At 40.7% G+C, this 26,505-nt stretch overlaps 1 protein-coding gene across 3 annotated transcripts in view; it reads right to left on the bottom strand.

Annotated features, from left to right (window-relative positions):
* Positions 1-26,505, bottom strand: part of clcn2c (chloride channel 2c) — a 128,440-nt gene that overhangs the window by 18,843 nt on the left and 83,092 nt on the right. For 2 of the 3 annotated variants that reach the window (XM_054793984.1, XM_054793985.1), the window contains 6 exons: positions 23,387-23,600; positions 17,666-17,799; positions 13,761-13,951; positions 12,044-12,155; positions 9,650-9,720; positions 9,242-9,316 (listed from right to left, as the gene is read on the bottom strand). In XM_054793984.1, coding sequence (XP_054649959.1) covers positions 9,242-9,316; positions 9,650-9,720; positions 12,044-12,155; positions 13,761-13,951; positions 17,666-17,799; positions 23,387-23,600 — 797 coding nt within the window. The remainder of the gene's footprint in view (positions 1-9,241; positions 9,317-9,649; positions 9,721-12,043; positions 12,156-13,760; positions 13,952-17,665; positions 17,800-23,386; positions 23,601-26,505) is intronic. The other variant, XM_054793986.1, reaches the window with a different exon arrangement.

The following is a 26,505-nucleotide window of genomic DNA, read 5'->3' as shown; positions in this document are numbered from 1 at the left end:
GCTGTTTCTGATCAGACAATGACAACATGGACTTTCACTTGTATAGCACCTTTCTACCTTCAAGGTACTCAAAGCGCTTTGACATTGTCACCATATTTACCGACTAATGACGCAGCATTGGCACGGTCACGGGAGGACAGAGGTGGAGGATTGAGCCAGCAACCTTCTGGTTGGGAGACGACCACTCTACCACCTGAGTCATGCCGACTAGAAAGGTTTGTTGCGCTTTCATTCCCCATCCCTCGCCCCTCTGTGTATGGTGTATGAAATGTTCACATTTTCAGTCAATCTTTTCATTCATCATCACTCTGGCAGGGGAGGGTTAAACAATGGCAGTCAACTCATAAATACCCTCAAATTTAATTAAAGGACATGAAATAAAATCATATTAAGTCAAATAACTTAAATGAAGGAAATACATACAGCTGACTTGGGAAAAAATAGGTTTAATTTAAGAGCTCATATTTAGACATTTTCCCACACGACCGTACGCCTTGCTGCTCTCCAGGCACGCACCCTGCTGGCCCCAGATACCCTAAGGTGCTAGCGTACGCAACACCAGCTTGCCCCACAAACAACGAGCATTGTCTGACGTGCACCTCCAAAAAAATTCTTGAGATGCAGCGACGCAGATCGTGAAGGCGGACTGTTGTAACGCATCGACCAGCTCTAGCCGCAACAACCCTCTTCCTCTCCTCTCAACCACCATCGCTCGACCGCGACAGGAAGCCACAAAAGCAGGGGTGCACAAAGTGCAGTCCAGGGGCTATCTTCCCTTGGTTCATGGCTGAGACCAAAGATCTTGTACCCAAAAAGGTTGATGACATATGTAGAACAAGAGTACAACATTTGAAACATGTACATGCATCTAATAAGTTGAAAATCTAGAATAGGGCCCATTTAATTAAAAGGCTGATCTATGCTCGGTTCTCAAACTGATCAATGGTCAAGGCAACCCTTATTAATAGCAAATGCTAGTTCTCTTTAATAGGACATGACACTAGAGAAGTCCTGTCACTCTGCAGGCAGCATGATATTTTGGTACAATTTTACTTCAAAGAAAATCGCTACTTTGTCTATTTACCGCAGAACCATAACTTGTGTTATGGCCTTCTCTTTGTTGCCTGAGTGGCTGTTTAAATTGGTTAAGTAATAAAAAAGACATTCCAAAGTTTCTCCCTCATGTTTGCAGTAATGATGTTTCTCTAACCGACGGGCCAGATCCTAAATGGTGCAAGGGGGGAACATTACAACAGTAATCACATGCAGGCAATTAACTGCTGATTTTCCTGCGACTAACGATAACTTCTTTGCTTATGATTCCAAATTATATTACTGACTTCATCTGATTAGAAAGCAGGGTTCAACACAATTGTTAATGGCTTTGTGCTTAATACAAGGATGCGAAAAAGGATAATACTGTACTCAGGTATACTGTAAATCTCTTTGACGTCATTCTTCAATATTTGTAATTCCTGCAGATAAGTTATGTAAGACTTGATGACAACTCTTGCTGCTTAACGCCCCTGTGCTGATATAGTTTAAATGCGGTCACCACTTCACTTCACTCTATCACATTTTGTCCCAATATATTCATGAAAAAAATCATATTGCGGCTCCTCACTGTTTCGCGGTTGGCTATGGCTTATTATTAGTCACAAATATGCATATTCACGCATATTTGGCTTAAAACAAGCACTTTCATACGTAAATATAGTTAAATGAACTAAAATACAAATACAGTCAAACCTGTCTTAGCGGCCACCTTTATAGAAGGGCCACCTGCCTATAGCAGCCACTGAAAAAAATTTACATGTTATAGACCCTGTGTATAGCAGTCACCTGTCCAACGCAGCCAGCAGCCACCCATTTTGTCTCCCTTGGTCAATATCTGACTGCATATAGCAGCCAAATTACCAACTCAAGTAGAAGCTTCATGCACGAAAAAGTTTTGTTTTTCAATCAATGAAGGCGTCGTGTGTAGACTTTAATTACTGAGTCCTAGCTCAGTCACAATCATTCACGAGATCCACACAAACTGTCAGTTGTTCCACATCTTCTTTTGAGCTTGCTATTTCCTGGTCAAACATGTAACTTTAAGAGCATTTGCACCAAAACATTACCGCAAAGTAGGCTGGGAACAGGACGTGCTCCCAGCGACGCTACAATAAAAAAAAAAAAAAACATATGCTAGCATGCATGCAGCAGCGGGAGCAAAATTGAGTTCGGTTGTACTTAACTGAAGTATTTTATCAGTTATCAGTTATTATTAAGCCTCTAGCTTCCTTTTAGTAAGTAAAAACCTTGGCTATGATTGCACTACATTGTCATGTAGACCTACAATGTACACTTGGAAGAACAAGAGGTGAATAAATGTATTGCAACTGATGTGAAACTGATGAGGGGTAGGATTAAATAAGCTTTGCTTCTTCCTACTCCTTTTTGGACATGCAAAATTGTGAATTGTACTATGTGATGCGCTACTGTTTGACTCTTTGACTCTTGACAACTTTTATCAGCAGTCCGCAGTGCCCTCTACTGGTCAACATTATTATTATTTTTTTTCCCCCTTTTTTTTTTTCTTTTTTTTCCTCTACTGGTCAACATTCAAACTGGACGCCAACCTGTCTATAGAAGCCACCTGTCTATAGCGACCACTTTTGCAGACTCCCTCTAGTGGCCGCTATAGACAAGTTTGACTGTATAAGGCATTTAAAGACATACTGTACTGTACTGTACTGGTCTGGGTACGCGTATCGTATAACGTAGCATCATCATCATCCCCATCATCATCGAACAAGTTGCAGTGTTTTCACAGTTCAGTGGTAAGAACTGTGGTATGTGTGTCAGTGTTGCCAGGTCTCGCGAGAGATACAAGTGACTAGCTCTCGTTGTGACCATCATTAAGGATAAAGATGATTGACTGCGAATGAATGCTGGAGGGGTCATTGATTTCAGGCGTTGTTACAATGTAATCTGGAAAGAGAAGAGGAGGATATCCTTCCAGACTAGTTTAGGGCAATATTTTAAGATGGTAGCAAGGCCTGCAGGACAACCCAAGCGATACAAGTTTATTATTACTCTTTCATTTCATCTTTTTATCACTGTATTTTATGTCCTTCATGTGTTCTGTGTATAGTAGGAGTTAATTTAGGTACAATTCAGGTATAAGTTTTAACTTACCGGTATACTAAAATGTGGCGTAAATCACAGTCTAGGAAGGGAACTCATTCGTAACCACCCGTATTGCTTCTTTCATTAGTGGCCAATAACTGTGACTGATAATCGACAATTATAAAATCTAGCAATGTGTTAAGAGTACCCATCAGGAGTTGACTGTGTGGTCAATCCTGAGGAAATCATTGGCCAGTTCATTTTTGAATGTGTTAAGTAGGCTTATTAGTCATTAGCGCTTTACAGTCACGTGATTGGTAATATAGAGTTGTGGCGCCAATGTGTGGGTGCATTTTATTAGCCTGCGAGCTGGCGTCTCTTGTCATCACCACTTTTTTTTTTTTATATTGTCGAATGGTACCGCTGATAACAGGCTGACTCAGAAATTTTTAAAGCTCTGTGGGCGCAGTCGAGCATATGGATGACTTTATCAAATGCAGTTTTTCATACCCTCTGCAATCTCCCTGTGGCACATAAGAAATCAAGTTAGTCCCCCACACTTGGTCTCTTTCTCTTGTTGGTTGCAGAATCTGGATGAATCTCGTCTTCACACTCTTCGTCCATCTTTATACGTTTTCAAAAGCCCTCACACCTCCACCCCGCCTCCTCCTCATCTCCTATCTGGGTTGTGAAATATTGATGCAGGGTAAATGACATCAGTAGTCTGTTTCAGAGAAATGATGCCGCCCAGCCTCTGCGTCTCGATTTTCTCATTATTTTCCCCCTTCTTGAGTTTTCATAATGCCTCTATGCTTTATTTATGATAGCTCGTGGGCTCAGGTTTTTTGTTGTTGTTTTCTGTTGTTTTTGACACCTCACTATTTCTTTCCTGCTCTTTTACTGTGCGGTTTTTTTCATTTTTTATTATTCCTTAGCTTTTATATTTTGATTTGACGCCTGCAGACAGAAGAGTAATGATCTCTTTTGTTTTGAAAAAGCGGGCTCTGAGGTAGGCCCTTATTAATAGCTTTGCAGCCTAAAATGACTTCTGAGTATGATTCACACTCCACTACATTCATTCAGTATAATACCCAGAGACAAAAATGAAGAAAATGATCACTTTCTGTTGAAGTGGATTTACATTACTACACGGATGACATAGACAGGCGATGGAGCTGACTTCCGGTTCCTGTTTCCATGTATTAGCAAGCTAATGGGCTGCTAACAAAGATGTTTTGTGATAAAAATACATTAAGAACACAGTTGCACTCATGCAGTGTAGTAATTCATAACACAAGACGCGCACCATATTTTACGCTAACCGGAAAACGTATGCAAACTGAGACAAAATTTTGCTGTCAACTTTTGACGTTAACCGAAAAACACGCTAATCGGGCTGTATGCTAACCGAGGTTCAACTGAATTTGTCACAATTACAAATTTAATTGAATAAAAATGGTTGTTCGGTAATACGATGACTGCCATTCATGGCTGTCTTGCCTAAAGCAGTCCCAGAGACAATAATTTAATAATATAATAAATAAAAGTTACAGTATTTGGAAATAACCCTTGATCTCGTCACCTTTTCTTGCATGCGTGTGTGTGTGTGTGTGTGTGTGTGTGTTGCATAGGGTGTGAAAATAACGCTTAATACAATGCTTGCAGCACTTTCGAAAGTTAGCTGCCTAACCTTTGCAAACAGTCCCCTTAAGTGAGCATGACCATTTTCAAAATGTCAGCCCTTTCTAATCATTCTACTCTGGAGCATGTTTCTGTTTTCTTCAGATCATTCATTCATTCTCGTTCAGATCAAATTAATTAAATGCTTAATTGTACAGCGATATACACACGGAACACAGTGATTGGACTGATTACAATACTGGGGAACTACTGTATGTCCTGAAACAGCTTCTTTAGACTGAGCACCCCGAGTGAATCATTTATACAGTGTTGCATGCACAGTACATATGACAAATCTGATTCAACAATCATCAGACATTAGTTTGTTGTCTCACTGTTGCATATTTGACGTTGACACCACTTGGATGTGTTGTCATCACTTCCAGTGAAAAAAGATAAAATGATAGCACATTAAGACATATATACAGTAGATCCATGCTAAGACCATATTTTCCAGACTACAAGTCACTTTTTTTATAGTTTGGCTGGTCCTGCGACATATACGTATATAACTTAATATGTGCTGGCTTTTACTTACTTTTACTGGCTACGTTTTTGGCAAAATCTAGTGGCCGCAGTCGAGCTTGTGATGACACACTTGTTACGGAATACTTTCTAATACGCTTCTGCCTTTGAGACTATGTGTCTTTAAGTAATGTGAAAATATAATAATATGATACCCGTGTGGTTTGAGAAAGGTGGCATTTTAGACAGCGGTGTTGTTTAATTTGGACACTAATTACCGTAATTTCCGCTGTATAAGACACACCGGTGTTTAAGACGCACCCACTAAATTTACAGAGAAAAACAGATTCGTACATATATAAGCCGCACTGGACTATAAGCCGCACATGTCCACGTCATAAAATGTCATATTGTGGCACACACGAGTCTGAGAGGACGAGGCAGCTCTTTATTTGACAGGAGCCAATCATGAGCTATAAAAAAACTCACAACGAGCTTGTCAACCCATTGCAAATCGCAGGAGGTCATTACTCAATAGAACAGTCTGACTCATGGTGTCATTTTACAAATAATGCTAAAATCATCACACAGCAATTTAACACTCAAAAAGCTACGTAAGAAATATACAAGGCATGTACCAATACAAGCTTAAAATATAAAACAACAGGTATTTTAACTTCATCCTGAAGTGCATTTCGTCCCAACAAAGCATTTCATTGGTTATTGCTGCCAGGGCGCTGTAATGATATCAACCTCCCACTGCGCTCCTCTGGCTCTCTTTGGTGCAGCATTGCATTGCAGCAATAACCAAAAGAGTCATGTATGGTATGTAAATGATTACTAGTAGTTCTGAAGTAAAGGAGATCTCACAAGATTAGAACATAGCCATAAATTAGCCACACCGCTGTACAAGTCGCAGGGTTCAAAGTTGAAGAACACAGGAGCGGCTTATATAACGGAATTTCCGGTATGTCTAGCTTGGTGATTGTAGCTGCTGTGCCAGCTACTGACTAACTACATACAGTACATATGTATGATTATCAGTCTGTTTTACTTCATTTGTGAATACAAAAATGAAGTTCTAATGTTAAAATACAGCTGTTTGATATGTTTCTACACATTGAGATGCATCCAGGCGTCACGTCGCATATTAAAAGTGTCTTCCTCCACAACGTTCTGACCTTTATTAAACAGATTAAGTTTTTACTGTATCCGTATACTTTACAAAATGACTTATTTCAGCTTCTGTAGCTTTTTTAGTCCAGTGTGACTGACATATGTTTTGGGTTTTTTTTCTCTTTAGGATGAATTTTTTGAATTATGCGACTTAAAGTCTGGAAAATAGGGAATTTACATTTTATAATCCAGCAAAATAAATGTTAATTATATGCTCACCCCAAAGAAACCTCTTAAACCAGGTGGTGGCTCCTAGTGAAGGGAATTACATTATAAATGATATGAAACAATCTGATGGCCAAGATTTTCTCGCCCAAGATAGGGCGACGCGTCACTGATTGATCTAAACATATGGCCAAGCATTGAAAATGTAAGGCATATAGTGCTTATTTTTTTGGGAAAAATTATACTCTTACCATTGTTATCATCTTGTCACAGCAGATGTTTGTGGGATTTGTTTGAGATCCTTGTCTCAATGATTGACATTCAATAGCATAAATACAGTAACTGCTAATTAGACACAGACTAAAACCTATTTAGAATTATAATATCTCATTGGACATCACATGCATTGTGCTCTACTGTTGTTCAACTGCATGCCTGCTGCTCATGAAGAGATTTGATTCTGCCATCCTGATATTCATGACCACATGCACAGAAGAACTCACTCCCCGTTGAGAATTTGGGAATAATGAATTCACAGAGCATCACAAACTTTCAATTACCCCAAACACAATCAGACTTTGAGTCACTCCAGGAGGGTAATGCCCAATCTGGGGGGCGTCACTGATTGGACACCTCGGGTGACACTGTTGAGGATGGATGGCACGGCATGCCGACTTTAAACGGCCTTCAACTTGTTGAACACCTGACCACCGTTTGTCAGAGAAGACGAAAAATGGATCATAGTCAAATTGTATATGACACGCTCTCCGAACCTGACAGGAGAGTCAAAACTTTAATTTGAGGCACACTAAAAATGTATTATTATTTGCAGTGTTTAATCTCCGCCACATCATGAAAAACATGTAAAAAGATGGACAATGTTTCGTTTCGGAAAAATGGTGGCAAATAAAACCTTGTACTCAGAAAACATTTCTCAGTGATAACAGTTGTGATGATTGGACACCACATCATTTTTAGATATCAATACATAATTAACTTAACATTTATTCACATGGAAACATTTGGCCCCACAACTGTAGCCTAGCTTCTTGCTTTGTTTATGGTGTGTGTTAGAAGCAAAACCGAAGGCGTTCAAGGCGCTTGCTTCCCACACTGATTAACACGTGTGATGGCAGATGACATGAAAGGGAACTATTTTATCAAGTTTCCAAAGTTTCCGTACTTGGTCAAAATTAACTGTGTAGCAGAAATGATGTGTGTATGTGTGTAACAATTACAATTTACAATTTAAAAATAGAATAAAAGATAAAACAAATACAACATAAGATCCTCGCAAAGATCTCTGCAGGTTCGGAGGACGAGTCATATTGATTACACTGGCCTGCACAATTTTTGAAACAAAGAAAAAAAAGATCTCGCCTTGGCTAATTTGGGGACGCTGATTTCGAATCTGATGTCCATTTTTTTGTATCAGGCTTCATTTTTAGTAATCTTAATCTCAGTCTCCCTAAAAGGCTTATAAATGCCATATAGCATACACAAAAAGCAATGCAAATCAACTTCTAATCGGCCTTGTGTAGCCTAGATTTGCAGCTATGAAAGCCAGATTCTTGCTGAAACTGCTCAGTTTGCATTGGCTCACTGTTTCCTTTCATTAGAAGCAGGAGTGGTATTCTATCTTGTTGAGTTTCAATTCTCTTGGCAGTCTTAGTGTAGTTGTCATAAGGCAAGATTTCACCAAGACATGAAAGTGATGGCAAAGAGGTATCAGGGGAGATAGAATGGAAATTGATACGCGAATCTTCGGTTGCCATCTAAAACAGGGAAGCTGTTACCATAAAATTATGTAATAATTTTATTTCCTCCTCTGTGCTTAATTTATGCCATATCCATCACTTAGCACCTGCTTTTGTCTTTACAGTTTCACATTAATGTATGCATTTCAGCGTGCAACAGTAAAAAAAATAAGATCACATTTCCAAAAAAATGTGACCCGTTACGACAAAGCCAATGTCATTTTGGAAATCAGCGCAACCAAATTAGCTAAAAAGTATGGTTTTCATTCTTGTTTCTGCAACTTCATCAAATTTTGTAGACCTGTGTTGTTTTTGCTTCGTCTTTTTGACAGTAAGTAGTGAATAACTAATCTTATTTTAACACAATTATACATTTTTCAGCGGGAAATGCGCTCTTTGCCCTCCCAAGCTTCTTTTCAACTGCACGGTAGCTACTCAGGTTGACACAGACCACACTTTGCAACAGCAACGGTGTTTTTATCGATGCCGCCAGACCCTAAAAAAAAGCCAGAATAGGTACAGTGCAGTTCAAAAGAGACAAAACAATGTAACTGCTAGTTATCATTTCTTCCAGGGTCAGACAGCAATAAGGAATTGTAGGTGGTAGGTGGTCAAATGTTCTCCATAACCTTTGCTGACTTTCTAGCCACTTTCGCTGAATGGATCTAAGCTTCGCCAATCATTGAAGGTCAGCAGACAGGTTACAGATTTAACAAGGAAAAGGCGGTTCAAAATATGTTGGCACAATGGCACAGTTCACAGGCCATTGGTATAAGCGATTAGCCCTGGTATGGAATGGCATGGCAACAATTTGTTGATTGGCTGATGAACCTGTAACCGGGCGGAATCCAGGTATTTGAATGTCCCCAAATGGCGGCGCTTACCACAACGGATATCCGGACACGTTTTGATGGCCTCCTGTTTTCAGGAGACGTGGGGGTGTCCACGTTGTTGTTTTTCTTCCACCAACCAAGCATAAGCACACAACATGAACAAACTTACCAGCAATGAAAAACAACAACAACACAAAATGATATACTCAAATAATAAATGTAAAAAAAGCTATTTAGATTAGATATTTTGGATATGGTAATTAGAAAACATGAGAAAAAAGTGTGAGTTTGGCTGAGAGACTGTGTATTTTCTGGACATGTGTGGGAGGCAATGTACTGTCGAGTGTACAGAACTGTATGTGAGCGATATAATTGGAGTGTGAAGAACGTGTGACGAGCATGATGTCAGCCACTGGGTGTGGTGCATCAAGTTGTTGGGTGCATTCAAGGTTCTTTTACCTCCATGAGTTCTGCATCTGGACTGGCGCAAAACAGGTTCTTTAGCGCGTTGCCCGACTGGTCCTGTGGACCTACGAGACAAAGCCATCATCTCACATTACACTGATCTTCAATTGATTCCCCATTGTGTAAGGGAACCTCCAATTTCCATATACCACAGATTGACTGGCAAGCTGCTAACGTATACACATAGTAACTTGTTACTGAGGGTAGAGTGTTATTCTTTTTTGTGTTTTACAATGGTGAACTTATTTTTACACTGATGACAGTTAAAAGTGTGTGAGGTGCATCTGCGATGTGTATCATTCAAGTATTAATTCCAGGTAAGCGAGTTTTGTTGTTTCACTGGATTATTATCTAAATTTAAACTAAAAATTTAATAAATTCATAAAAACTTGACCCTCATTAACAATGTTGCAGTACTATGTTTCCTAAAATATTGCCTGTACAGTTAATTAAGGTCATATGTGGGGATAGTTTTACTTGAGAATGGATTTCTATCTCCATTATTTTCTACGGAAACAAATTGTTTTGGAATTTGAACAAATTGGAGGTCAATTAATGCACCTTAGAGGTTCCACTTCATCTCATGTTTGCAGAGCACATGATTTCACTGCCTCAGCATTAAAATAAGAAAAAAAAAATAGAACCACTATTGTGCAGGGTTTCCCCTAGGATTTTTTGAAGCTGTGGCGGTGGGCTGCATGGACTTCCCGAACAATTTTACGATTTTTGTAGTAGAAATCTGTCCTGTGTAATCAGTATAAATTCAGAGTCCAGAGTTATGAAGCACAGGTGTATCCAACTCGCAGCACTATTTAAAGCTACTTTGACAAAAAGAAAAGGAGAGGTGAGCTATTTGTGTTTTATGTGACTGCCAACATTTAAATTGTACTTTTTTACAAAGCACATTTCCACTCAGTGTTCTCATTTGTCATTATATACACCAGTGTCATGTTTGAATAGAAAACCTATAAAAATACTACGACGGGAAGCAAATATTCTTTGGCGAACTACTCATCAGCTGGTGAGCTACTGCTAGCTTACAAGCGTTTTAAAGACGAGCCATAAGTATCATAACGATAACAAGAGAGCAAGATTGTTAAGTGACACTTCCAAAAAGGAAATTAGCATGTACCCCATGAACGTGACGCCACTTGTAGCTTTGCCTGTGGGACAGAAACGAGCTAGCGAGCTGCCGCCAGAGAGGCCGTGAGAGCCAGGCAAGTGCCAACAGTGCAGACAGCCGATTCCGCTACATGTTTATCAAAATAAAGCGCAGCGAAACATTGTTTTTAATGAGGACTCTAATTATGTCTAGCTTGGAGAGCGTACCTGCTCCATCAGCCACCAACTACATACATACTTATAATTTTCAGTATAATTGAATTCATTTGTGACTATAAAAATGTAGTTTTAGTGTTAAAATAAAGCTGTTTGATACATTTGTGCACACCGGGATCATGACATCATGTCACATATCAACAGTGTCTTCTTCAAGAACATTCTGACATTTACGGTATGTTTTTATTGTATTCTTAACACAGTGGAACCTTGGTTAGCGTCATTAATTCATTCAAATGTCCAACTCTAGCCGCAACGTGCTCTAACCAAATACATTTTTCCCATAAGAAATATTGTAAATCCAAATGACCCATTCCAGAAAGCCAAAAATGTAAAAACAAAACATTTTTATAGTTTTAAAATTGTAGTTTTATATACAGAAAACAATTTAAAATGCATATAAATACATATAAATGATGAATGAAAGGGATAAATGAACATTTAAGGTTACTTTTACATTCATCGAAGACGCGATTGTTGACAATGACACAATGTGGCAGCGAGATCAACACGGACACTACCTTTGTGTTTTGCCGTTAGCCATTTCTTGAATTCAAGAGTGTTTCTCACCCCACGTTTCTGATTTTCTTTTCATCACGGCTACAAAATAACCCAAAAGGGAGCCAAAGAAAGTTGCAAGTGCCAGCATTTTGATAAAGAAGGTGAGGTGGTACGCTAACCGGAAAATCTAAACAAATCCGAGGCAAAATTCTCGATGTTAACCAAAAACTACGCTAACCCTGCCGTACGCTAACAAAGGTTCCACTCTAGTTAAAAATTGTGACTTATTTCAACTTCTGTAGTTTAGTTTGTCTCCTTGTTGATGTAAACAAGGAGCCCCCGCCCCTCTGTGCCATGACACTCCTAAGAAGCTTGCTCTGAAGATAGCTTGATCGGAAAATACGGTACTTAAAATCATCAGCTCTCAAAGATGCTGATAAAGTATCATGATCCTTACTGGTGTACCTTATACAGTACATTTCCTACATCGCCTAATCCACCTGACATTTACAAAAAAACGGCATGCATATGTGTGGGAGAGTGACTTACTGGTGGGGATATCAGTGGGCCGCTCTACAACCGAGGGCCTCTTCAGAGCAGGTTTAAGGGGCTTCTGAGGAATTGGACGAGTGGGGCTGAGAGATGATTCTTCAGTGGATATCTACATACACACACACACACACACACACACACGCACACACAACTGATAAGTAATGAAGAAGTCCTAAAAACTCTTTTTACGTGTATTAAATGCCAGCATCCAGCCATTATGGTACATGAAGCACTTCCAAATGGTCAAACCAAAGCATAACTGTGTGGCTGAGTACATTCACCATACTTGTTGCCAGGTGATAGTGAGACCCTCTAAGACAGGGGTCGCCAACCCGTCGATCGTGAGCTACTAGTCGATTGTTTGAAAAAAGATCTACATTTTGAAAAAACTGGATTATCGTATCGGTGCCCTTCCCTCCCGGAGAGCGACTAACAGGCACGCATTTTGTCTACTGAACACGCCTGTACGCCTGGCCACTATCCAGGCAGCAACCCGCGAGCCCCAGCGAGGAGCCCAGTCCCCAAAACCCAGCCGGATATTTACTAGTACACCAGCTTGCCTGCTTGCTTGTACATTTTGACATTAATCTTACATCAGAAAATAAAGAATCCAATTCTATCGAAGTGGCATTCTTATAGTATTTTCAAATATGTAAAAGAGCACATCATATCCCCAAGCATGCTGTAAGGCAGGGGTCCTCAACCACCAGGCTGCAAAAAATGTTCAGGCGCAATGATAAAAAAAACTAAATAACTTAAAAAAAAAAATCTGTAAATAACTTTATCAAATTTTACGTAAATGGTTATCAATTTTGGAAATATAGGCCATTACTTTATTAAAGAAAATAATATACTGTTAAAACTTCCACAGTTTTTGCACATTTCAGTTGTTGGACTTGTCCCACTTTGTTTGACGGACCTTAAAAGCACCATCTAGCTTTGTCCCAAGCTGCGCAGGCAGACTACTATACTGTATTTTTCACGTTTTTCTTTCACCTCATATTTGGGCCCAAATGCTGATCCCACATGGGAATGCATCAAGGTAAGATTTGATAACGTTATTGAGTGCTAATGTGTATATTTGTTCAGTGCACCTCTCTGAAAAACAAACGGTGGATGGTGGGTCTGTATTCATCAGGTGCTTTTAATTTCATGTTGTTCCTGTCTTAGTTTTACACAATACATTATAAATAAGATCAATTAGATCACTGTAATGGAACACATTTTTTTCTGATGTGTTGAAAATCATTCTCGGTGACTACCTAGCGTGCTGCTGATGTTATTTAGATCCATTCTCGTCTTCAGTCGTGCTAAGCTATGGAGCATGCGCGACAATCACTCCGCTCTTGCGTTGCTTAAGAGACGGACTGTCAACCGGTTGCTCGTCTTGCGATAACTGGTGCATGTCTCTAAAATCGATTAATCTAAGGATTTATGGCTGATTCTTATCGATCCAGGAGGCTGCTACCAATGCAGCCACATCTCTCGCTTGTCAATTTTCATTTAAAAACTGCATTTTGTGTTCAGTTGTGTTGTCACTGACTAATATTTAAAATTGTTTGATGATCTGAAACATTTAAGTCTGACAAACGTGCAAAGGAGAAAAAAAAAAAAAAACAAAATCAGGAAGGGGGCAAACACTTTTTCACACCACTGTAGGTATCTGTGTCGATGACCTCTGAACTAGCAGTTCATATTCCCTATGACCTCCTACCTGGAAGCGGACCTCCTGACTTGTTTGTAGGTGGTCATCCTCGCACTCAGAGTTGGACACAACAGACATCCGCTTCTTCTCTGCTGCGTCCCGCTCTCTGATGAAATCGAGGCGGCGAGGGCGACCAAGCTGGAGGGAGAGCAGCGACTGGAGCTGAGCACGCTCAATGGAACCCAAGAGGATCATGGACGCTGTGTGAGAAATAGATGAAGGGCAAAAAGGTAAAGACTAATATAAAGGAAGCCGGAGGGGTTGCTAGAAAATGCATTGCAATGAGTTTGGAGGCAAGGAAGTGTCAAGCATGGTGAAGAGGAAGGCGTATGGACTGGGAGGAGGGAAACATAGAATGTCATCAAATAAGGAAGGGTAGAAGAAAAAAAGGAGCTAGAGAGGAAAGAAATTGCAGTGTAGGAAAAAACAGTTGCAGCACAGGAATACAGTAATCTCTCGTTTATTGCGGTTAATTGGTTCCAGGCCCGATTGCGATAAGTGAATTACCGCAAAGTAGGATTCAATATTAACAAACAGAATATTTTTGTTGTTAGAGCAAAGAAAATCTCTTATAATAAAACTTTTCCCATTATTAGAGCCCTCGAGAAATGAAATAAGACCTCAAAAGTCACCTTTATAGTCATATTACCCAATATAGTAGACATAATCACAGACAGTAAGCCATTTAAAACATAAATAAGATTTGTTTTTCAATAAATGTCTTCCGGAAGTGTGGACGTGTGACGTCGGGGATTCAGAGTTGAGTTTTAGCTGGAGTTCCGCCACGACAGTAGCCTGTGTTATTATTCTGATGATAATGACTATTAGAATTATTATTATCATTATGTTATTATTGTGGCCGCACGGTGGTCTAGTGGTTAGCACGTTGGCCAACACAGTAACAGCTTGGAGATTCTCCCCTGGGCATTTCTGTGTGGAGTTTGCATGTTCTCCCCGTGTGCGTGTGGGTTTTCTCCGGGTACTCCGGCTTCCTCCCACATTCCAAAAACATTCAGGTGAGGTTAATTGGCGACTCTAAATTGTCCATAGGTATGAATGTGAGTGTGAATGGTTGTTTGTCTATATGTGCCTTGCCATTGGCTGGCCACCAGTCCAGGGTGTACCCCGCCTGTCGCCCGAAGTCAGCTGGGAAAGGCTCCAGCATGCCCCCGCGACCCTAATGAGGAAGAAGCGGTATAGAAAATGGATGGATGTTATTATTGTGCCTGTTGTGAGATAAATAATTATAAAATAATTTGGCGGCATCTATTGGCCAGTGCAGACTACGGTTCATTAACGTTGTGTATTGCCTTAAACTGTATTTGTCTTTTAGTTCATTTAGAACATTTTTATACTTGAAAATGCTTAATTTAGGCCAAGAATACTTAACATTTGCTTAAATATGCATTTTGGGCCGCACGGTGGCTTAGTGGTTAGCATGCTGGCCACACAGTCAGGAGATTGGGAAGATTCTCGAATCTCTGTTGAAATCTCTGTTGGGCATCTCTGGGTGGAGTTCGCATGTTCTCCCCGTGCGTGCGTGGGTTTTCTCCGGGTACTCCGGTTTCCTCCCACATTCCAAAAACATGCATGTCAGGTTAACTGGAGACTCTAAATTGTCCATAGGTATGAATGTGAGTGTGAATGGTTGTTTGTTTATATGTGCCCTGCGATTGGCTGGCGACCAGTCCGGGGTGTACCCCGCCTCTTGCGATACACCCTAGTGAGGATAAACGGCATAGAAGTTAAATGGATGGATAAATATGCATTTTATGGACTAATAATAGGCCGTTGTCAACCACGAAACAACGATCATTTATTAATTAATACATTTTGATATAGAGTGAGGGAGCGATGTTCGAACCTCGATGGTGCGAGGGACGACAAGTAGGGAAAAGAGAGATTGCAGATAAAGGCTGGATAGGATGCCATGAATGAAAAAGTGAGCATGCTGCAGGAGATACCAAACATGCGGCGGCATTGGATAGAACCCAGCAGTTATATAATGCAATTTTAATGTGCAATGGATGACTTCGATTGTGTGTGCGTGTGTGTGCGTGAGAGAGAGAGACAGAGAGCAGCTTGCTTTAAGTCAGGGGTGTACAAAGTGAAGCCCAGGGGCCATTTGCGGCCTGTCGCTTGTTTGTTATTAGCCCATTTCTGGCACATTCGAAAAATACAATTAGACCAAAAACAAATGCAAACATGGAAAAAAAATGTTGATACCAATAATACAAAACATAATCTGAGATGCAGGCTCACACCACCCACTGGAACACAAACTGGGCGTTATCAGAACCCTAAAACACAGAGCTGATAAAGTTCCCACCAGCCCACAGGCCGAAGAGAAAAAGCATAAACACCTGAGTGATGCCTTCAAAACCTGCGGTTAGCCCCTCTGGTTTGGTTCGGTTTAATTGTATTTGAACATGCATGAAGGTTATAATGGAATACATCTCATGAATCATTTCACAGTTCCAAGCAGCCACTGAGCAGGTGCATGTCACAACACAGATAGACTAACTCTTCAGGTCAAGACTGTGGTCTACCTGCACCTCCAAGAGAAAAAAAACACTCTTTTGAGGACAAAAATGTACACACTCTGGACAGAGAAGACAGATAGTTTGAAAGAGGAGTGAGGGAAGCCTACATTAAGGTTGAGAACAGAGGTGGGGGTCTGCAACACCACCTTTCTCCCACATGCAATATCATCCCTTCTTAAAACATTCAATCACTTAGCCTCCAACAAATAAACAAGGCACAGCCGTCTTGGTTTCAGGTGGGTCCATGACCATCATTACATCTGAATGGAATGTTAACGACGGTGATATACCACTCCAACGACCCACGGTTGGCGGACAGAGGCCCCACTCCACTGTTTCCCCACAACTGTCATTTGACACCACAAAAGAGCGAAACCAATCCTTTCCGGACGTGCCGCCTCCTTTAGAGGATAAATACGCTGGATCTTGCACAAGTTCTCAGACTAGAGCTGTCCTAACCAGTCTGACTAGTGTTTGTCCCACCTTGTCTTTGAGCATGAACTGATGAAGCTTGCTCGAAAGGGAGGCGAAACGTCTTCTAAGACAACTTGAACCTGAATCCTGAGAATACAATTCCCTGGATGAATGAGAATATTCAAATGCATATCGGAGATGCAGGCTGTTTACTTAAATATACAGTATATAACTTATTAGCATATCTATATTGAATGGTTTTAGTCTGTTTACAAAATGCTAAATATAAATACAGTAGATCCCCCCCACTAAGTATTCATTGCCTCACAAATGTGTGATTTTTATTTTTTTTAATAAATATTTTTAGCCAAAAACATACTGCTTTTTCTACAGAAAATAGTTTAAAAATACCTGATAGTAAAGTACAAAATGTATATGAAATAAATAAATGCACATATACTGTATAGCCTACAAAGACTACCACCAGCTGAATCCTTGGGCTTTTAGCTCATTGCCTCGACCCTCTCAATTTAACTCTCATTCAGCCGGTATTTGCCGAGGCAGGTTCAACCCCGGCCAGGGTACAGGGCTGAACTATGTTACATAAACATAGTATGGACCTAACACGTATGATAAACTGGTGTGACAAAATAACATGCATACGAGCCAGTGAGTATTTACACCGGCCTGTCACATATCCAGGCGTATGTGCGTACATTCATGAAGAGACAATTAAGGCCAAAATAATCGGCTATATAATCATATAGTAATTAATTAAATACATCAAACTAAGATGTTTTATTGTGTGTTTATTGTGGTTTGTGTTTTTTAAGTGTGCAGGAGTACGGGTACAGGACTTCAGGTCAAATGTCTGAAGAGGTACAGTAAAATATTTGTATTCATGATATTTTGGACCACAAGTCATACTACAACAGCATGTCTCCGTTTGTGTCTTACCAGCTGATTCCACCAGAGCCAGAGTTTTGAGGTGACCCGTCAGAAGGACATTATGCAGGTCTCTATAGCAGCAGTTGAGCGTGATGTAGCGCACGTCTCTCACCATAATGTCCTCCACACGGATATTGTACTTTCTGAGAAGAGAGACAACAGACGAAACACAAAAAAGAACAATTTTAGAAAAAAAAAATACATCTATTTTCGTGAATTTTCACATTTTGATCGTCCTTTGATTAAATTATTTTTTCCACATGCATCCTCCCTTAATTAATATTCACTCTCGTGAATGTAGCTGACGGCCCCATCGTTCTTCAGCTGACTGGTCAATCCAGAAAAAAAATGTTAAGCGTGTCGACATGTCATTCCGGATGTTAGCGGCAATGACGGCACGGCCAAGTGCACACTTGCATCAGCAGAACTGTACACCACTCATAAACACTCAGCTCTCTTCCTGTCCATGCTTGCCAAAAGTTGCAAACGAGGCAGCAGTTGCTTGTCGTTTCAGCTTCCAAGCCCGCTAGTTGTGCCAGCAAACAGGTTCCGGGCCAATGCTGCTTTGCTTGCATTTTCAATGCAATCCACATTGACCTCTCCTTAATACAAAGTCAACCTAATGACAATACACTCTTCAACGCAAGACATCTGAAAGGTTGAATAAGCTGTTGGTTGCTGGCTCATGGAAAAATACAAAAAACACAACCTAAAACAACATTTCAGGTTACTGCTTTATTAGAGAGGAGTTCTTTCATTGAGAGTTCTAGGCACAGTATAACATGGGAACTCGACAGTGTTAAGTTACGTGGGTCAAACTTTTTGGACAAATATCAAAAATGCATTTAGCTAAATTTGCAAACTTTCAGTACAATTTTATTCAATTGCAATATTATTATTATGCATTTACTATTCAATTGCAATATTAAAAGGGACTTGCAGTGGACTCTTCCAACTGCCTAGAGGGCGGCAACATTTGAATGTACTGCTAGCATTAACGTAATTTCCGGACTACAGAAAGCACCGGTATGCATGCCGCACCCACTAAATTTAAAGAGAAAAAAAGGTTTGTACATGTCGCAGGTGTGGGATATTTGTTTTTTTTTGCCCCCAAACAGTGCCGAACGCTGCTTGCAATACGGCTAGTTAAATAGTAGCCTAAAAGAAAAGTCTATCATCGCTGTCCTCGTTCTCCTCTCAGGAACTAAAACCACTAAAGTCGTCCTCTTCAAGTGTCGGAGCCGGACAGCCCCACAATTTCCTCTGCACACACCCTGCCGGTCTCATTCTTTGGCTGTTGCTACCAGTGTCACCACCGCCCCGAGGCAAATCAGCCCCCCAGCCCATGCTGTCCTCACCAGCAAGCAGCACTCCAGCCCCCAAATCCCCCTGGCGACAGTGGACCTCCACGCTGCCAAGATCCACCGAAGACAAGCCGAACACAAGCCATCGCCTTCAACCTGAAGCCCACCGCATCACATGCACCTCTCCATGCGTTCTCCTTGAGTAGCGATGTGCGGATTGACACTGAAATATTGATACCTCCGTTACCAGATTTTTGGGTTCTAAAATCGACTCTCAAATCAAAAAATCGATGCGTTGACACAAATGTAATGTATATCATTAACGGTGGAAAGTAACTAAATTATTGAGACCTTGTCTAAATGTTATGCATTTGTTTAAAATAAATGAATAAATTACTCTGTCGTCTTATAGTCTTTATTTTATGAGCTATGCTATGATTTGTAGTACACTACTGTTTAAAATGTACCCGACATATAGTATATTTACATAAAGGTATCGGATCCGTATGGCAAAAACCAGCCTGAGTTTGAATCAGTATCGAATCGGAAGAGAAATCAGTGGTATCGCACTTCACTAATTACAGTATGAGGGCGCACGCACTGGGATCAAAATGACTACTCCGACGCACACAAGATGTTGCACGAGCGGAACGCGACCACAGATCAGCCGCATCACCGTATAAGCCGCAGGGTCCAAAGCGTGAGAAAAAAAGGAGCATATGCTGCCGTAACACAGACACAGTATACATAGTACAACAATTACAACAATTTTTACGCAGTTTACTCGATAAGACAGCTAGGACAGCTCTAGTCTCTGTTTCCCACCAAGTCGTTGAGCATGAACTAGACTAAAGCTGTTCTATCCAGTCTGACTGGTGTGTTTCCCACCTCGTCTTTGAGCAGGAACTGATGAAGTTTCCTCGGATGAGAGCCGAAACGTCTTTTAAGACAACCAATCGATTGAATGCCTTGAGAATACAATGACCAGGATGAATGAGAATATTCACAGGCGTACTCAAGGAAGACTTGAGTTTCACAGACTCACAGGTACTGGAGGAAGACTCAAGCCTTGAGTCTCATGGGTACTCAACGAAATCCTGAGTTTCATCGATTCACGGTTACTGAAAGAAGACTTGAGTTTCACTGACTCATGGGTACTCGAGGGAGACTCCGGTTTCATTTTGACTCACAGTACACAAGACTCAGGTTTCACTGGCTCACAGGTATTCAAGGAAGATTCAAGTTTCACTGACTCCAGGGTACTCGACGAAGACTCGAGTTTCACTGACTGCATACTTGAAAAGACTAGTTTCACTGACTCATAGGTGCACCACAAAAACTTGACTTTTACTGACTCACGGGATCTCAAGGAAGATTCTAGCTGCACTGAATCACGGGTACTCGATGAAGACTTCAGTTTCACTGACTTACGGACGGAAAGGGACACATTTAGGTGCCACAATGCAGGCCCAGCAAGGCACAGAGCAGAAGGCAAAAGAACCCACCTTCTACACTGTATTCAAAGCTGATAAAGCCTGATTGGTTTTCTTTTAATTGAGCCCTCCTGCCCACATGGCTTGGCAATTCAACGGTCGTCAGTTTTGCCGTAAGCCTCATTTAACAGATATGAGCAACAGATAACGGATCTTCACTGATCACTTTTAAATCCACACTTAACGGTCATCCAAACTGTCTGGCGGCAGAGAGAACAGACATGAGTGTGCGTAAACGAGAAATGTGTTAAAAGATGCTTGCAATTGTCAAACAAAACGTGATACGCCGGGAACTGTGGGCAATTCACCTGAAAGTGGACAGTACAGTCTGAAGAAACGTGACAGATAACAGACTTCTATACGCTCAGATGCATCCGGAGTGGCGTTATGCAGCTCTTCTTACACTTTTCTAAAATGTTCCTCAAACGTGGAAAAGGGTGAACTTCAGTGTTGGGATACTCTAATGTGTGTCTAGTGTGTCAAAATATGCGTGTTCATTTCTGCAATAACCATGGATACATTCGATAAAAAATTCAATTCTCTCGTCAATGTGAACGTGCAAGCCAATGCACTCATGAGCGCGTCACACAGCCTGGCGTTACGCAAGTGTTCCTGTGTGGGTAGGTGGATGCGTAGGTGTAATATGGATATTTTCCAGTTTGAGTGAAAAACACATTCAGCTTGGAGGACGCTGCACCACCTACCGTGTCTCATTCCCTCTGCAATCCCACAGCCTTGTACAGTACTCTAGGGTTATATCGTGCAGTCTCTCTTTATCCTGTACAGCGCTCTCTTTACAGGAAACATGCAATGATCTGACAAAATTTGTCCTAAATTTGTAAGTGTGTACCAAATTCTGGCTTTTAAAAAAACACTGAAGATGTACTTTGTATAACTGATGGTTCAAATAAATCATGAAGTGCCCAAAATTGATGACATTCATGGAAGGTGTGTGTCCCATTACATCTGGCGTAAAAGTAACAGCGCATTTCAGAAAGACAACATCATATGTAAGCTAATATAAGATGGTGGTAGTGTGATGGTCGGGGGCTGTTTTGCTGCTTCAGGACCTGGAAGACTTGCTGTAATAAATGGAACCAGGAATTCTGCTGTCTACCAAAAAATCCTGAAGACAACCGTCCGGCCATCTGTGTTCTCTAGCTGAAACCAAATTGGGTTCTGCAGCAGGACAATGACACACCAGCAAGTCCACCTCTGAATGGCTGAAGAAAAACAAAATGAAGACTTTGGACTGGCCTCATCAAAGTCCTGACCTGAACCCTTTTGAGATGCTGTGGCATGACCTTGAAACGCCACTTCATGCTGGAAAAACTTCCAGTGTGGCTGAATTACAACAATTCTGTAAAGGTGAGTGGGCAAACGCTTGATCGCAGTTGTTGCTGCTAAGGGTGGCCCAAACAGTTATTAGGTTTAGGCGACAATCGCGTTTTCACGCAGGGCCAAGTAGTTTTTTTCCCCCTTAATAATAAAAAGTTTCATTTAAAAACTGCATTTTGTGTTCAGTTGTGTTGTCATTGACTAATATTTAAATTAGTGTGACGATCTGAGACATTTAAGTGTGACAAACATGCAAAAAAAAAAAAACCTCATGAAGGGGACTAACACTTTCACACCACTGTAAATGCCTGTATGTGTGCAACTACATGCATTCATTGTGTTCCTAGATTACAAAACTGTAATGAGTACATTGGGCAGAGAGCAAAAATGAGCTGATGAGCCCATAAGGTCACAGCAGATAAGAAGGAACACAGGGGAAGAACGCTGAGAGGAATACCTAATGAACAGATGGCTTGCGAGGGTCAAATGAGGTGCAGATGAAGAAAAAGTGATGCAAGTCACAGCCAAGAGGAGGCTCGTCAGGGCAAGGCCATACACAATGATGAACAAATGGCAGATTGAATGACTTTTTTTCCCTAATCAATTTCAATTTAAAATGAATGCATCCAAGCTATCATTGCCACCTAACCTTTTAGCAACATCTAAAACAATAAACAGTTTCAGACAATAATTCTTTTACTATTATTATTAATATTAAATAACTATTAATAAAATTATGAGCAATTCGAATCTCCCAAGGAAAAAATGCAGTGTACACTGTCCAGTCTACCGTATGTTCGACACCACGAGAACACAATAATAATAATAATTTTGGCTATGGCAGTTCGTGGAGAACTTGCTGCGACGTCTGTTCCGAGGAGTGTGTGGGTGGCAGGAGTGGTGGGACACTTTTAAACATAATTTCCGAATGGCAAGAAGAACTTCTGCCTACATCGGTGAGTACCTTTGTCCATGTCTCGTATGGTAAACCTGTTCAGACTGCAGTAGATCTGATACATGTCAGATTTATACCTACATAATATCTACAGGCCAGAATCACATTTGAAAAAAATCTGAATTGTACCGTTCACACTGACATGAAAAAATTTGATACAGGTCACATATGAGCAAAACATCAGAATTGACCGTTAGTGTGAATGTAGCCAAAGACTAAAGGAATTCTCTGCTGTTTAGCTGAGCTCAGAGAACACCCAGCAGCTGGAAGTCCCAGTCTCAGTATTGTGCGGTTGATATAAATTATTTAAGTGAGTAAAGCCAATGAAAAGCTATGCGACTGAACTATTGAGCCCGGCACCTCTAAACTAACTGTGCCTCCTTGTAAAGCACACATCATTCATGAGTCCTGTCTCAGGAAACAGTGAGACTGTACATAATCTCAGTCTAAAAGACACGTTAAAATTTTAAAACCACTGCGAGCAGTCACCTCAGTGGGTACTTTTGATGATTAACAAATTGGCTCATGTGGCATCGATATCCAAGGTATTACTGACCAAAACTGAGACTATGAAGACAAAACGTACATGCTCACACATCGGAATAGTATACGAGTGTTTCTCTGCAAATGGACCACTTACTCATGGTGCCCCCAGCCCAGCTCTGGGAGATATGGCAGCTTCTTGATCCGGATGATGGAGTCGTACAGGGAGGGTTGCAGGGACTGTGCTACAGCGTTGGCCAGAATCACTGCGATCATCACAGGAAGGATGTGAGAAATCTGCCCAGTCAGCTCAAACACAATCACTGCAGTGGAAACTGTATGGGTGACTGCTCCTGACAGGGCTGCTGCACCTGGAAGGGGGTGACAGGACAGTGAGGTGAGCAAAAGAATGTACAGTTGCTGTAAAAACATAGCACTGACACTGCGGTTCATATAGACATTCCGACGAAGGGGCAGTGTGAGAAACCAACATACTGGGATCAGGGACGTAGCTAAAAATTCGACTTGAGACCTCAGTTGGGGGTGGCGTCACCAGTTCAGCCCATCCATCCGTTTTCTATGCCACTATGTCGCGAGGGTATGCTGGGGCCTATCCCAGCTGACTTTGGACGAGAATGGAGAACATGCAAACTCCACACATTGATGCCCAAGCGGAGATTCGAACCCAGATCTTCCCGATCTCCCTTCTGTGTGGCATCATGCTAACCACTCAGCCAGTTCTTCAGCAATTTTGAGCTCGGCAAAGGGAGCCACAACAAGGAGGTTTAAGAACCGCGGGTTGCCGAACCCTGGTCTCGGGCCTAACCGATTACTCGATTAATCAAAACAACAAGCTTCAGATTAATCGACTAGAAAAATTAGTTAGTTGTTAGTTATTAGTCCTATGAATAATAATAAGTTGGTTGTTTGTTGTAGCCCTATAAGTTAACATGTTTTTAATGTTAATTCATACTGGCTGACATAAACTCATGTCGACAGCTGCAAGAGGGCACTCTAGGCAGAAGAGTTCGGAAAGTGACAATGAGGATAAAGAATTCAATGAATTCAGTGATGTGGTATGAGATTGGGAGCTTTGTGAACTTGCTTACCGGTAACTTGCCTGTTGGATTTGTTGAAAAAAAAAAACAGGTCGATAATTATGACGCCCTTGATAAATTGACATGTGAATGTATGTGTGTGTTTCATCTACTCGTCTCTCTGTGCCACACAGGCTGGATGAACAGAGGGTTCACTCTGCATCTGTCTGTGCGCTTTGGTTCTATAGTGTAAGGAACAGAGAGAGTGGGCCCTCATCTCATTCAGTCTCTTTATGCAGGCGGGGCCACTAGTGAGTGGATACAGAAAGTTTAGCAGTGAATTTCGTGAGGCAGCATACGCTAACATGAAGAAGGCACAGAAGCGATGGTTTTTGAGGCGAATGCCACATCCGACAGCCACAACATTGGAAAATTTCAGAATGAACATGGTGAGCGCATGAACACCGACGACCAATACAGACAGTTTTCTCAACTGGGGAAAAAAATACCGATGTAGGTGCCTCGGGCAACGGAGCCTTCGTCCCGACGGTCAACGCTTACTGAAGCGTTTGGTCGGCAAATATAACCACGACAGTGCAAAATGGTGCGCCCTCACAAACAGTGTCACTGGCTACATTGCAAAAACATACATACAGGCAACTTCTGTGTCAAGCTAATGTCTCACACATGTACAGCGTACACTACTGTATACTTAAGTCCCATCTAATGGTTCAAATGTGAAGAACACCTCTCATGACAATTATTTGATCGTTTTTCCGATAAAATCGATTATCGGCGATAATTTGTAGAACAATTATCGACCAGCAAAATTTGTTACTGTGACAGGCCTACCTTCTTGGTATGTTCTTTATTCTATTGTGTAGCTGAATAACTGTTAATGTGTTATCGAACACCTATTCATCCTGTTGGTTCTGCGTGCAGTTGTGGAGTTGAATAACTTGCATTTCAAGATTAAATATCTGTTCTTGGTCTTGAATTTTGTGAAATAAATTTCCAAATAAATGTAACTTACAGTCTGGTGCGACTTATACAGTCGTCCCTCGCCACTTCGCTTTTGAACTTTCACGGCTTCACTCTATCACGGGTTTTCAAAATCCATTAATGTTTTTTAAAAATATTTTCTCAACATATTCATTTAAAAAATTATCGCTGTTTGTCAGTTGACTATGGCCGATTAGTAAAAAGATATCCGTATTTAAACAATTTTATGTTCGATAAAATAATATTAGTTTTTAGTCTAAATTAAGCATTTTCAAGCATAAAAACGGCTAAATGTAGCATTCAGAAGACATACTGCACTCACCCATTCAAAGACAAATGCCTGGGTATGCGTATCTACGTATCATCATCATCATCAAACAAGTTGCAGTATTTTCATACGTTAGTAGTTGTGTGTAAGAACTGTACGTACGTATTATTACTATATAAGCACGTATTGAGTGTATCAAACAAAACACACCAGGGTTTGTGTGTTCTGTAATGATATGTAGTATTCGACACTGGTCACTATAGGGTATCAGTAATTGATGAGACAATAGCCACGTAAGGAGTTACTCAGGTATATGTGAATCTCGCAATGCTAACACGTCTTATTTACGCTTTAAATGTTCTCTTATTATGTCTACTATATTGGGTAATATGTGTGTAAAGGTGACGATAGTGGTGTTATGTCATGTTTAATAATGTTAAAAACTGTATTTAGAAGGTCATAAACTGGTGTTTTATGCTCTAACTATGAAAATATTTGATTTATAAATTAGGACTTTTACTTTGTGGAAATTCTGCAAATATTACTGAAAATACGGTATATTCCTTCTCGAAACCCAAGACGTTTCTTGAAATGTATGACAGCAATATTCCCAGATCTAGACCCCGGACAACTATAAAAACAGGATTATCACCCAATTGCTGAAAATGGCAGCACATCATATTCGGTCATCATTCAAGTTTTTAGTTTCCTTGACCAAACCCAGCATCTCTCAAACTCAAAATTACCATTCTTCTCTTCTACTATTCCCCCTCATCCTTAAGGTAGAAAGCATTTTTCTGTAATTCAATGAAAAGAAAAGCTCAATATTTCCAAATCTTTTTTTTTTTTTTTTTTACCAATAGTGTTGTGAAAAGAACAACACAAACAACACAAACTCTGTGCTGCACTGGAGCAGCACAGACTGAAGGAACCCTTCACTGCTCAACCAACAAAATGAATTAGACCTGT

This window comes from Dunckerocampus dactyliophorus, chromosome 12 (genome assembly GCF_027744805.1).
Source record: "Dunckerocampus dactyliophorus isolate RoL2022-P2 chromosome 12, RoL_Ddac_1.1, whole genome shotgun sequence".
Lineage (NCBI taxonomy): Eukaryota > Metazoa > Chordata > Actinopteri > Syngnathiformes > Syngnathidae > Dunckerocampus > Dunckerocampus dactyliophorus.
This window is presented reverse-complemented; position numbering and strand designations above follow the sequence as displayed.